At 39.9% G+C, this 13,106-nt stretch overlaps 1 protein-coding gene across 7 annotated transcripts in view; it reads right to left on the bottom strand.

Moving 5' to 3' along the window:
* Positions 1–13,106, bottom strand: part of CMSS1 (cms1 ribosomal small subunit homolog) — a 217,674-nt gene that overhangs the window by 17,792 nt on the left and 186,776 nt on the right. For all 7 annotated transcript variants that reach the window (XM_085588641.1, XM_021545505.4, XM_085588661.1 and 4 more), the window contains one exon: positions 2,243–2,343. In XM_085588641.1, the coding sequence (XP_085444767.1) occupies positions 2,243–2,343 (101 nt within the window). The remainder of the gene's footprint in view (positions 1–2,242; positions 2,344–13,106) is intronic.

The raw sequence follows: 13,106 nt of genomic DNA on the forward strand, positions 1-13,106 counted from the left end.
AACACAAGCATACAGTAGCCTTGTAGTCAAAGCCTTGCTTCCTTAGAGAAGCATGTTAAAACTCAAAATTGCTTCATTTACACTGCATATATATATTTAGGCTTAGTATATTATTAGCCCAGCAATAGTAAATCTATGTTATTCAGACATTAAAAATAGTGACATAAAAAGAGAAATTTTCTGGTGGTGAATAGCTGCAAACTTACATGTCTTTGATGATCTGCAGTCTAAAATATTTCAGCATCTGATCTATCCTGAACTTCTGACCCTTATCCAAGCATTAGTTGCCTACCTACTCATGCAATAGCTCTTTGCATGCCACCCTTAAGAAAAGGTCATTTGCATGCTTTTCTTATGCAAGACACAAAGCAGACAACCACTTTTTTTTTTTGACATGTCTCCCTCGTGCTCTGTGTTTTTATGCTATTTTTACATGGAAATTCTTAAAATGCAGAAAACAGGAAATTTGTGCCGAGACCAGTGATTTATGAACTAAAATATCATAAATTCCTTGTTTGTTAATCATCCACAGAGCATAAAATATTTCCTGTATTATGTTTCTAACATGCTTTTTTTCTTTACATGTTGCCAAAGTGACAGGAAATTCAAATGTAGAGTGAAAACAGTCTTGCATGTGTGTGAAAGTTTACATTCCAGGTCAGCCACATACTCTGGCTTTTGGAGTTTGTGACAAAGTAAACACATCACTGCGTCACTCAGACTGGAGACAGATCACTCATTTCACTGGAAGCCTGAGGACAGCCTGCAGACTAGGAGCATGGATGCTCAGAACTCTCTTGGGTTGTCTCGTGACAGCTTTGATGTGCCAAATCCATTGCAGAACAACTTCCAGCCTCTGAGTAAGGCAGGCATGAGTAAAATGGGTTTTGTTACTTGCACCAGAACTACAAAACCACCAACTTTCCATAAATAACTCTGATTTGGTATGTCTAAAAATTGGGCAATAAACCATCAATGACTTTGAGCTCCCATAAAGCATTTCCCTCTTGCAGTTTCACATCTAAACATCAAATTTTCTGATTCCAACATGCAGGCTGATATTCTTTATATGGCAGAAAGACCAGTTGCAGGTGTTCTACTAGAGGTGAGCAGTCCCAGGCTACCTTGGTAAGTAACTTGTGTTGCTATCCTTTCTAATGTTCTCATAAAATGGGTCAAGCAATCCTCCCAAACAAAGTGCCTTAACCTACCCCTAAATGCTTAAGTGAAAATGGTGATAAAAGGTGGCTCCATAAGAATTCTCACTCCTCAGCATCTGACTCCCTGGTGGAGCATGTACAAAGGCAATACAGCTTTCTCCTGTATTTGGTTCTCTTTCCTAATCAAAACATTGATCTCATTCACATACATGGATCACTTCACCTTTGTTCTCTTTGGAAAGACATCCAAAAGCATAGTAATTGCTACCATGTTTACACTTCTCTGTTATAAAAAAAGAACATCCCTGCAAATGGCTTTCACTTGGGCAGCTGCCTAGGCATTACAGAGTGAATTTACTATTGACCTAGGGGTCAAAATTAATATTCATAACCTCAAGGAGAGATAGCTTCCAATGTAATTTTAGCTCTCTGACAGCCGCTCAGTCAATCCTCCTGGGTGGTATGAGGAAGGCAGAACAAATTTACCTTCAAAGAAGAAGCTTCATAAAATCAGCCAACCTCTAGATGACTTCTTCCCTCAAACTGGGGTGATGCTGATGTTCCTTGGCATACTCCATATAATGCTGAACAACACAGTTCCTCTTGGCATTAAATGAAGGTTTCAGCAGTGCAAGGGTAAGAAAACATCAATCCATGAAGACCTGAATTCTTTTTCATTTGGACCTTGAAGTGGGGACATACTTGGGTAGATAATCTGTATAACAAGTAAATACAGCTTTCCAGACTTTGTGTGTGCAGGGAAAGGGAAAAAAAATTGCAGGGGAGGATACTCAGTGGCATCATCCAGGCTTGTACCACTGGACAGTCACTTTGTAGGACAGGCCTGGCAATCTCAGCTCACAAAAAACAGGTGTGAAGTTAATGAAATGTATTAGAATGTGATCACTTCCAATACGGCAACATAATTAAAAAAAAAAAAAAACCAAAAAACCAACAACAAAAACCAAACCTGAACAGATCAGAGAGAGTGAAGAAAACTGTCCTTTTACTGAAAAAAAACCCACATTATATTTCCATATGTGTTATCATTGATGTGAAAAACAATTGTTTAATTTACAAACCTGCTTTCTTTTCTTTTTCACAGCAGGTTTGGAATTTGAATCTTGACAGGCTGCTGTCTTGTTTTCATTTGTTTTTTCAAGAGCTTCATCATCTGAAGGATCTAATCAAAAACAAAGAAGAGTTCTTGTTACTGTTTTTCAAATCTATCTACCCATCTTTCCATTCAAAAACAGGCATAAAATCTCTAGCTGAAAATTGCCACCCTAATACAATCTCATGATTGGTAATAAATACAGCTGTAATAAATACATTCTTCTTGCTAAGTTTGCTGATACTTCTTTCAAAATAAAATTATTTCTTCCTACTAAAACAAGTCTTGCAGACAAAGGAGAAAAAAAATCCAAGCAAACACATACAAAAATGCATTAAGTCCATGCTCCCAAATGCCTTACTGACACACATTAAAGAGGAAAAATTACAAGACGGGTATAATGTTCTATTGTGTAAAGAATATGCACACTTCCTGCAAGAACATTAATTGTGTCTCTTACTTCAGCAGTAATTAGACAAAGGCACCACCCCCAAAGTTTGAGCAGAATGTCCACAAGACTAAAACACATTTATGTTTTAAAAGACAATTAAATTAATTCAATTCAGGTGTCTTTACCCATTCTCTTATTCACCTCTTTTATCTATAGAGAGACTTTGAGGAAAAAATAAATGCACAGAAACGGCTCCCTCCAACAGTGTTCTTATAGTGCTTTAGATGTATTCAAACACAGACATTTCTACTGGGGACTGAGTTACTTCCCTGATTATTGCCAGAAACATTGTCAAACTCAATTAATTTAACTTCTGTAATTGGAATATATCTGTCCAACAGGTATTCAGTCATTATTGCAATCTCTTGTATTCCAAAGTTGTAAATTCACAGCTTCAAGATTAAGTTATTTATATTGAAAAGAGAGGAACAGTAAGATTTCTTAAGCATCATCCCAAGTATAGATGATATAACTATATCAATGTAATCACCAGTTGTGAACAGAGTAAACTGGTAGCCAGAGAACATGAGAGAGAGAAAATCAGTCATAGCTGGTATTTACAAATTCCATGTTTAAATAGGTAAAGGGATAAAAGAGGGAAGGGAAGAATCTCTATTAATCCACAAATGCAGCATTATATATTATGTGGCAATAAGGCAATGGCTTTAAAAATCCTAATGTGACAGAATGAGTAACAAAATGAGTACATATTTATTCCTGGAAAGGTACAATCTCATAACCTTCACTCCTTTTTCCCACCTTGAAAAGCCTTGAAAGTGTAACAGTCAACACCCTAAACCTGGGGTCTGACACTGTTAGGAGGTCAAGAAAGTTTAGGAAGTTGAAAGGTATTAAAGAAAATCAGTGAATGTTTTAGCAGGTTGGATGCCATTTGTCATGAAATCTTACTTGATATAGACTAGATTCTTGGCAAACCACAAGAACTTTAGAAAGAGAGCAGCAACTGAGAAGAGGATTTGTTTTCTGTTCAGTAAGAGACTAATAGACTCCCAAGTGAAGAGGGTAGATAAATATGTTAATCAACTTAATTAAGACCAAAATAAATGCCATGGAAGAAATGACAGCAGTGGTTTGTATCTCAACATAGGATGAACACATTCTGAAATCTTAAAATAGGAATTCACCAAGAAAAGCCCTGGCTTTCCAGCTCTGGAGCAAATGCAGGAGTGTGTGCAGCAGGTGAACACCGCAGCTCAGCTGACCCGCTTGGTTCTCCTTGCAGGCACCGCCTCAGAGCAGAGCTGAACGGACTGTGGCCACGCCAGCGCCAGAGCCCAGGCAGAAACGATGGGCCTAGTCCTGCACCCCCCAACACGTGGCAGCAGGTGAACAGGGCACAAAGAAAGCTCAAAGCTAGTGGGAAAAGCTTTTCCTTACAGTACAGAACAATTATCTTTCTCTTGAGGGTGTCCAAGTGCTCCTGTCCCTGCACAGCAGCAGACCTTTCCTGCCTACTCCTCTCCGAAATCACTGAGCACTTACGTCCCCCAGCCACTCTGGAATCTCAGATACAACACTTAGTTAGAAGAAGCTGAAAAATCACATCATTCAGCATACTCCAGAAAGTTCAAAAGGTGTCTTGGTAATTCAGTGTTACCACTGGCCATTACCATGGCCTTGTTGCCCTGTGCATCACCATTCCTCTGGTACATTTATTGTGCTGTATTTTGGTAAGGCAGCTTCTGTATTTAAGGACCCATCACTGACTTCTGTCTCATTTGCCCTGACTCCAGAGATACTGAAAGTGACCAACTTTAACACACACCAGCTCCACACCCTTGGGGTCTTGGACACACTGCATTGAAGCAGGCTGTGGAGAGATTATATAAATGAAGTACATCAAAGAAATCAGAATTGCCTTTTCATCCCTCTTGCTCACTGCGCTTGAGCCCCAAACACCCACTCCAAAATGAATTTGTGCATGAACTGAACTGCTGTGTGAGCTCTTTCCAATGTTTCACATTGAAAATAAATGAGAATTGCATCAAATAGATTCAGGGGAAGCTGCCTGCGATCTGCAAGCATTCCTTCTGAAATCCCACTTGGCATGCTCTGAAAGGCAACAGGAGTCATGTAAGTCTTAAATAACTTCTTCTCTTTCTCACAACTGAAAGACATGCTGCTAGCAATAGCAATCTAAAACTGGACAAATGGTTTCCATGATCTGAAATAGCCTGACAATGTACCACCTGTTCACTGCTCATTTGAGTTTTGGACAGCACTTCATGGTGCAATGTCCTCTGCTCTCCGCAAGAAGTGAGAGAAGAGGGCACAGACTCAGTCTCAACAAACATCAGTTCAAATTTGAGCATCTTTCTGCAGTACCTGAGCATCTTTATTTCATACAACTGGAGAACTTTCTATCTATTCCAGAAACAATCACCCACATCCCAGTTAGGACAGCAGCTCATCTCAAACTGTAATTGTTTGTGACACCATGTCAGCTCCTGTGATGACAGGAGCATTTTGTTGCAGGCATCAAAGTACCACAGGCCAGACTCTGCCAACCATGCTCACATTAAACTGAGTACCTTTCTCTGAAAATAGTTACCTTGATGTCAGTGGGGTTACTCACAAAATAAATCAAAGTGTGATGCAGATCAATGCAGAAGCTCAGAGATCACAAGCATGTCTGTAACAGACCAGCGCTGCTTGCCCTGCTTTGAGGCATTGAGCTTCCCTGGAGACCTCTCTCTGCCAGAACAGGAGAATTCACAAATCCTTCCTTAATAATAAACTGGTGAAAATGCAGAACCTAATTGATTAGTACAAAGCGGACTTTCTTGTGGCTTGAGGTGCAAAGGAGCGGGCAGGCAGGCGCTGACAGGACACGCTGCTTGCAGGGTGTTGCTGCTGAGCACAGCAGTTCTCTGCCTCTGCTTCCCCGAGTCTTACGGCTCTGACGCAGCCACGAGGTCGGCCAAGGCATCAGAACAGTCACAAAACGCTCTCAATAGAGAAAAAGATACGGCAATTCCACAACTCTCCCTGTGTTTTGGTATTGCATTATTACATCAGCAGCATGGCATATACTAACAGGCTTCCCAGTCATGAAGTATTTATATTTGATCTTAGTTTGAACTGTGTAAAAATGGAAAAATCCATTTCTGCTTCACACATGCACACACACACACACACAAAGACCAATCACTGTTTAAAGTCATCCAGTGCACTGGTTTCTAACTTCTTTCAAATTTAGTACCATCATATGCATGTAGTCTAAGTACATCAATATGTGTACTAATTACACACATGTAAACACTCGTATTAATACCTACACATCTGCATGGTTATACACATTCACTTAAAAAGTACAGAGATATTTAAATAATTTAACAGGATCACTTTAATAATCACCTTTGTTAACTAATATATTCACAGAAAATTCATATTTTTTCATTATTTACTATGGTATTTTTAAAGGCAAACAAAACCTTAATGAATATAGCATGCAATGACATGTGCTTTGATGTGAATGCAATTTTGTTCATACAAAATAGCCGGTACATACAAATTTGCATTTGCTAGCTTGATTCACCGTTACTAAGACTTCTGACCTTTACATGCCACGTTTCTACTCTGAAATCAATAAAATAGGAGTTATACATAAATAATTAATTCCTGTAAGAACAAAGGATGACTGAAAAAGTGAAAATCTTCTAGGCAGGACACTTCCAAACGCCCCAAAATAAATAAAAAGTTACAACTGAAAATAATCTTAAAATTCTTTGGGAAATGCAGCTTGTGGTTCAAGCCAGCCTACAACTGAAATAAAGATAAATGCAGCTCATAGAAATTATGCGAGCCATGGGAAGCTTGTTACAAGACAGGAATATGAAGAAAACAAAAGGAGCGTTTTGAGAGAGGAAGGAGGCAAGGTTCTTAGAACTTGTCATAATGTAGGAAGAACCAACATGTAATTAAAAAGAAAACTTGGAACAGAAATATGTTGTTTTGCATACGTACCCAAAGATAAGTGAGAGAATAATTTCTGTTAGATGCTTTTTTGTTTTGGTTTGGGTTTTTTGTTTGGTTTTTTTTTTTTTTTTTTTTTTTTGTTCTGGTGATAAGCAAGATGAGGCTTGATCAGAGTCCAAAAGGCTCTCAGGGGCAGAGGCCAGTACAAGAGAAGTTCAATTATTACCACTAAATTAATCTCTGTGACAAAATTTGGAGGGGACCTGTTTTACATGCCCACAAGGGAGAATCCCTCAACTTTTATTTGATGTATCTGCCCGCAGTCAGACATACTCTGGGTCAGAAATCCATGTTTTTTTTTCCCTTATGCTTTCATCAGGGCTATGTATCAGTACTAGAATTACATGAGAACAAAGTTTGCACAAAATTTATTATGCTCCCCCACCCATTTACCCATTTCTGATTTCCATCCTTCTCTGCCTGTTCTAAAACTGTCTCCTATCTGAAACCAGATTTTAAATAAAGCCTCTGTTTCCTAATTTTTAACAAAGTTCATACACTCTGGAAACAGGTTTTTTATTTGTTATGCTCTCTTTCTAGTTTCAGATATGTTACAGGAAATTATGTTCTTATTACTCTGTAAGTGGGCATAGTTCAGTTTGGGTGTGCTATGATGGATTAATTTCAGGCTGATTTGTAACTGGTATTTTTATTTACTGGTTGATTAAATTGTACCGTTCTGTGTTCATTAATCTGGGGCAAAATATTTTGAGTGCCCTCACCTCAAAATTCAGTGGATTGAAACACATTTGATGCCAATTAAAATGCCAAGTGTGTTGGGCACATCTTGAGACCTTTCTTAATTGCTATTTTTCTTTGGGAGGAAGGGAGAAGAGGGGCAGAGAAAAGGAGAAGAGGGGCAGAGAAAAAAAAATTATGCTCAGTTTTGCTATTAAAAACTGGCCTCAATCTTCAGTGAATGAGATGAAGTAATCTCCAGGTCAATGCACTACTTGGAACTTTTCTCACTGCATCTCTCCTGCACGTCCCATCAGGTACACATAGTGCAAGGTCAATTAAATTTCTGTAAACTGTAACAGCTGTCACCAAATTTGGCTCCCAAGTCCCTGTTCATCCTTGCTCAGCTGAGAGGGCTCCTGCTGCCAGCAGAGCTGTGCTGACCACAGTAGCTGGGCTAAAAGTGACAGTATTTGACAGCTCACCCCTAGGGTACCACTCTCGAGGCAGCAGAGGACACAGGGCTCAGGCAGGTCCTGCCTCGCCGCTCACCAGCACCCAAACAACACATGAGCTCTCTTCAGTGCAGCAGGCCTGGCTGCTGGGCTGCTTAACCAAGAAAAAAGGATTAACATGCTTCCCTGACAAAAGGGAAAGGTTCTACATAGCAGTGGGAGAAGGAGGTACAGAATTCAGCACTTCACACAGCCCCAGCCATCTCCTGGACAAATCCCAAATTACTCAGCTGTGTGTCACCAGCACAGATAACTCCAAAAGGAGGGTCTCTTTCATGTTCACCAGGTCAAGCCTCCCTAAATTCCCTCTCTATAGGCAGTGGACAGCTTTGATTTTTTCCTGTTGAGAAGCCTAATAATAGCTCAGATACCCTGGAGTCCATGGTGTAAAGCCAACTGGCCAAGCAATAGCTATGAAGCTCTATTGAGGACTTCCAGACCACAGAATGGCTAAGAATGAAGATTTTATTATTAATATGGTTCTTCAGACCAGTTGCTGGCTATTTATCATGTCAACACTTTAGAAATTTCTAGTAAATGAGATTAAAAATGCAATCTGTCCTTGGGAAGATCACCACACTACCAATGCATTAAAAATAGCTACGACAATGTCAGCACCCTTTTCTTTTCTCAGATTGCCCTGGCTAAATTAGAAAGGGTCCCCTGGCAACTCAAGAAAAATAAGCAATTCTCCCCATCACAAGCATGCATCAAATGCATTAAGTGGCACAACTGAGAAATCTAGATGACACATTACAGAAAAAAATCCCCAAACAACAAAACACGTCCTTACCTCTTTGACTAAGGATTAGGTAAATAATTTAAAGCAGTAGAATAAGACAAGATCTAGTCTTAGAAATCAATACAAGAATATATATTCACAAGAAATTAAAATACAGTATTTAGTTGTATCAGAAGATATAATATTACGGTTTAATGGAAAACTTAGGCAATTTTTGCAGTTTAGTTTTTGCAAAAAGGGCACATGAATCAAATGAAAGGCCTTCATTCATAAGGCCTTAAAATATTTGGTATTTTGACCATTTAGAACTAAAGAGGGAACACTGAATGCACTGGTATTGTTATTGTCACTAGGATGCACAGAACTGCACAGAAAGCTCTGCTGCAGGTTCTCAGCAGTTGGCAGCCATTCCTCTGACTTTACCAGCCTGCTGCACCGGAGGACAGAGCTGCCTCTGGGCTCAGGCTGAGACATCCTCCATGGGAATTACACACGGTGCCAGTGCTCCATCCTCCCACCACCCACAGTCCCCCTGTCTGGGCGCTTTTGCCTTCCAATCCCTACAAACTAAGGAGCCCTTTCCCAAAACAGGCGCATGCCAGCACAGCAGTAAGTTTTGATGTCTGTGAGGATGCCTCAAACTGCAGACTTTACCTGCCAAGGCATTTGAAAGCAAGTATTTCCAAGTGTGCTTGTGAGGCACACCTGAGGGCCACTCGGTGTGGGACTCAGCACGAAGGGACACGGTCCTAGCAGAGATCCAAATGAGCTGCAGTTCACCCACAGGTAACATTCAGATAGCACAAACTTCTCCACATTCCAGCCAGGCCCAAGCCACTCTGAAGGAATTCCCTAAAACAGCTCCTAAGGACTGGCAAAAGCTTGTACGACAAAGTCAAAGACAGTATTCTTCTGGAAATGCAAACCCTTTCCTGGGCCAGTTTGAAAAGCATATCTAACACAAACAACTATTTTTGCCTGACAAATCCTGTGACAGGATATTCAGTTTAGGTTACTCTTCTTTACTCCGATGGATAACTTAAAATCACTGTCCATTCAAGCAAAAAAGAATAGGTCTTAATGGAATAATATCAAGTTAAATTTCAATATACTCTGATATGATAAAAAATGGTTTTTTTAATCACAGACATAGCGATCTGCAATGCAAAGGATTTCCCACAATACATTTCTAACAATTACATTTCCCCCTTTTTTAACACTTTTCCTTTAATATTCAAAATAGGCACTTCCAAACTAATTTCTGACATGACTTGCTGACTGGGAGTGAATTAAGAGACAAAATACAGGGCATATCAGAGAATAAGACTGGGGAAATTCTCTGTTGTATATATGCAAGCACAGGAGAATAAATTTTATATGATTGAGCCTAGGCCCAGCTTGTAGTATAGCCACAACCTTGCCCTCATAATTTGACAGAAACAAGACTGACCAGAGATAAAAAATAGTAGGCCACTCCCCTTCTAATAAGAATAACTTTTTCACCTGCTAGGTAAAGGCTGAGTATCCCACTTATGCCTTGGACAATGGAAAACAGCTTCACCAAGGAAAGCAGAGAGACCTCACTATTCATTTAGTCACTGGAGTTTTAAAACCCATGGTAAGCAAAGGACAAACATGAAGACTTGACATGACAGGTCCTTTTACTGTTTGCCATCCAATTTAATTTCTTCATTATGAGCTTGCCAAAAAAGAGCAATCACAGGCTTCAGCACAGGTTACAAATCACTTCTGTTTGAACCAATGGTATCATGAGTGAAGGCTGAGATAACATCAACAAATCACTTCAATCTACTCTTTTTCTTTTGTTCTCTTAAAATGCTTCATGCTGAAACTTCAAATAATCTCCTTATAACTCCAAATTTAATTCAAAAACTTATTTCTAGAGAGATGGGGAAGTGGGAGACTGTTTTGTTTAAGTAGCATGGGGTTTTGGCTATCTTCAAATCTACTGGATAAACATTATGAATGTTAACCTTGTAAAAACAGCTTCTCTTCCTGATGGATGCCACACATTGCACACCACACAGTCAGTTTAAAACCACTCAAAAGGGTGCCAGCAATCCTGTGCAACAGTTTATGCTCATAAGACAACGCTATCCAACTCTGAAAAGCAGAGGAACAAGGCAAGCCAGGATACAGCTGACCACACTGGAAACTGTCTGAGCCATTATGGTTCATAATCTCACCTTGTTAATGGGATTTTTAAACATGGGATATTTAAACAACTACAAATGTCTAGGAGTTTGGGGTTAATCAAAAGAAAAATCAGCTCACACATAACAGTTACAGAATGTTTAACTGTATTGAGGGAGAATCCCACGAGCCTGGCTTGAAATAAGTCTCAAACCCAACACAGGCATCTGGGACAGGAAACTGCCTGGGCTCTGGAAAAGTCAGACCCAACTCATTCCATAGGAAATGCTACCAAAGAAAGCCGGGCAGTTAAAAACTGTCAACAAATATGCAGAAAACCCATTCAGAATCATAAGGAAAACACCAGTTAAGAGCTCAGGAGAAGCTAGGCACAAGCTACAGCCAGACTCTCTATTGCATTTTCCTCTTCATGTTGCAGGCAGAAAAATTAGTCATCCCAAAGAAAACTTGAGTGTATACAGCTGTAAAACTAAACACTTTTCCATCCATCTTGATGAACACATACAACCACTTTTAAAGCCTTTTCCCCCTTCTTCCAGGAAGTTTGCATCACTGGGGTTGGTCACACAACATTTAAAGCCCTGTACACATGAACAGCACCACTCTATAAAAGCCTCCCTAGAGATTAACTCCCTGCCCAAAGCCAACCAGTGTATTATTTATATGAGCAAGAAATCCTTCCTTCTCTACAATATTCCCATGGGAGAAGTGCATGGCCCAGTTCCTGCCAAAGTATGACTATGCCTTTAACACCCACCAAGCACTGTGACTCCTTCTTTTTCTAAGACCCATCCATCATGTATGGAAGCTGCTGTTTGCTGCAGAGGGTGAAAAGTTGGTGAAAAAGAGGGTGAAAAGTATACTCCTCATTCTGAGGAGGAGTATATATTCCCTCCTTTATCCTCATCACCTTCCTGGTCTGAAGGAAAGGGTCTGTGGTGAATTCAATACCCTGGCACAATACCCCATATAGAGAGAGGGGAAGAACTGGCAGTGGCACTGTGGAGCTATAACTGGTAGGGTTGGGGTGGCTCTCATGAGGGTACCACCCTGGAGCACAGGGAGCACAATGCTATCCATGTTTAGTGATGTTGGTGACCTGTATGTTCAGAGTTTCACTACTTACACAGTGCTGCTCAATATACACCTATCTGGAGGTGGACTTGTTCCTTTTTGAGGTTATCTTCAAAATCAAGCACCAGCATTCTTTATTTGTTAGAATATTAACTTCTGACAAATATTTATTTGTGTTAATGGGGAAGAAATAGGTAAACTGGGAGGAAAGATGAAGGTGGATAAATCCATAAGACTACTTAATGGGTGGGGTCTAGCCTAGGTCTGACTATGAGCAAGTTTTAGCCAGGAATGGTCCCAGATGTGATGTCTCCCTTAATACTGCCAGTGATTAGTGCTGTTTTACTGCTCTCTGCATTGGGAAGCAGCTGTGGCTCACAGCTGCAGTTCTTGCTCTGAGGGTAACGCAGAGATACTGTGTACTTCAAGTCTATAGATCATGATAAAATTACACAGTGGAACTTGCCAGAAATAGTAGGCTGCAATTAAAAGAATATATAGCACCCTTCACAAAAACTTAACAGCATAAATTATTGTTCACAGAGACTTATTGCTACTTTACTGACTACTGATACCATTCCCACCTTTTTGGCTCATGGATATTTTGCAGATGCACACATCTGTAGTATGCAGTTATCACAGTCCTGTTTTTTCTCAGGTTTTCTCTGTACATGGAAAACTGCACGCATACATATCATGTAGCATACACTAGATAGATGTCACCACCAAATAATATATCCCACTGAAGAACAGTGCTGCAAACAGTTTTATCCCAGCTCTCCTACCCATCTTTACACATAAAATGAAAGTTGACATTTTGAGCTGCTCTGATTTCTGCAGCTTTTTTTATTTAGAAGCTTTCATACGACATAGAAGTATCAGATCTCCATTTGACAGAGTATCAGGTTGACTCATATCAAGTTAAACTCTCCTTCAGGCTAAGAACAAAATACCCTGACATGTTGCCACACAGAGTTAGAGTGGCAAATTCCCCAGATTATAAAACATCTGTTGAAAACCAGTTCCCTAGCACAAGGGTTACGTTTCTATTCCTCTTATTCTTTGCTTCCTCCTCCTCTGCATATACTTCACATTTCTCTGCAGTTTGATCTCTCATATTCAGGTTCTCCTCTCCTTTTAAGCTATGCGAGCATCCCAAATGTATACAGTACTATAATACACATTTGTGGATATAACT

Source organism: Lonchura striata, chromosome 1 (assembly GCF_050655825.1).
Source record: "Lonchura striata isolate lonStrDom1 chromosome 1, ASM5065582v1, whole genome shotgun sequence".
Taxonomy (NCBI): domain Eukaryota; kingdom Metazoa; phylum Chordata; class Aves; order Passeriformes; family Estrildidae; genus Lonchura; species Lonchura striata.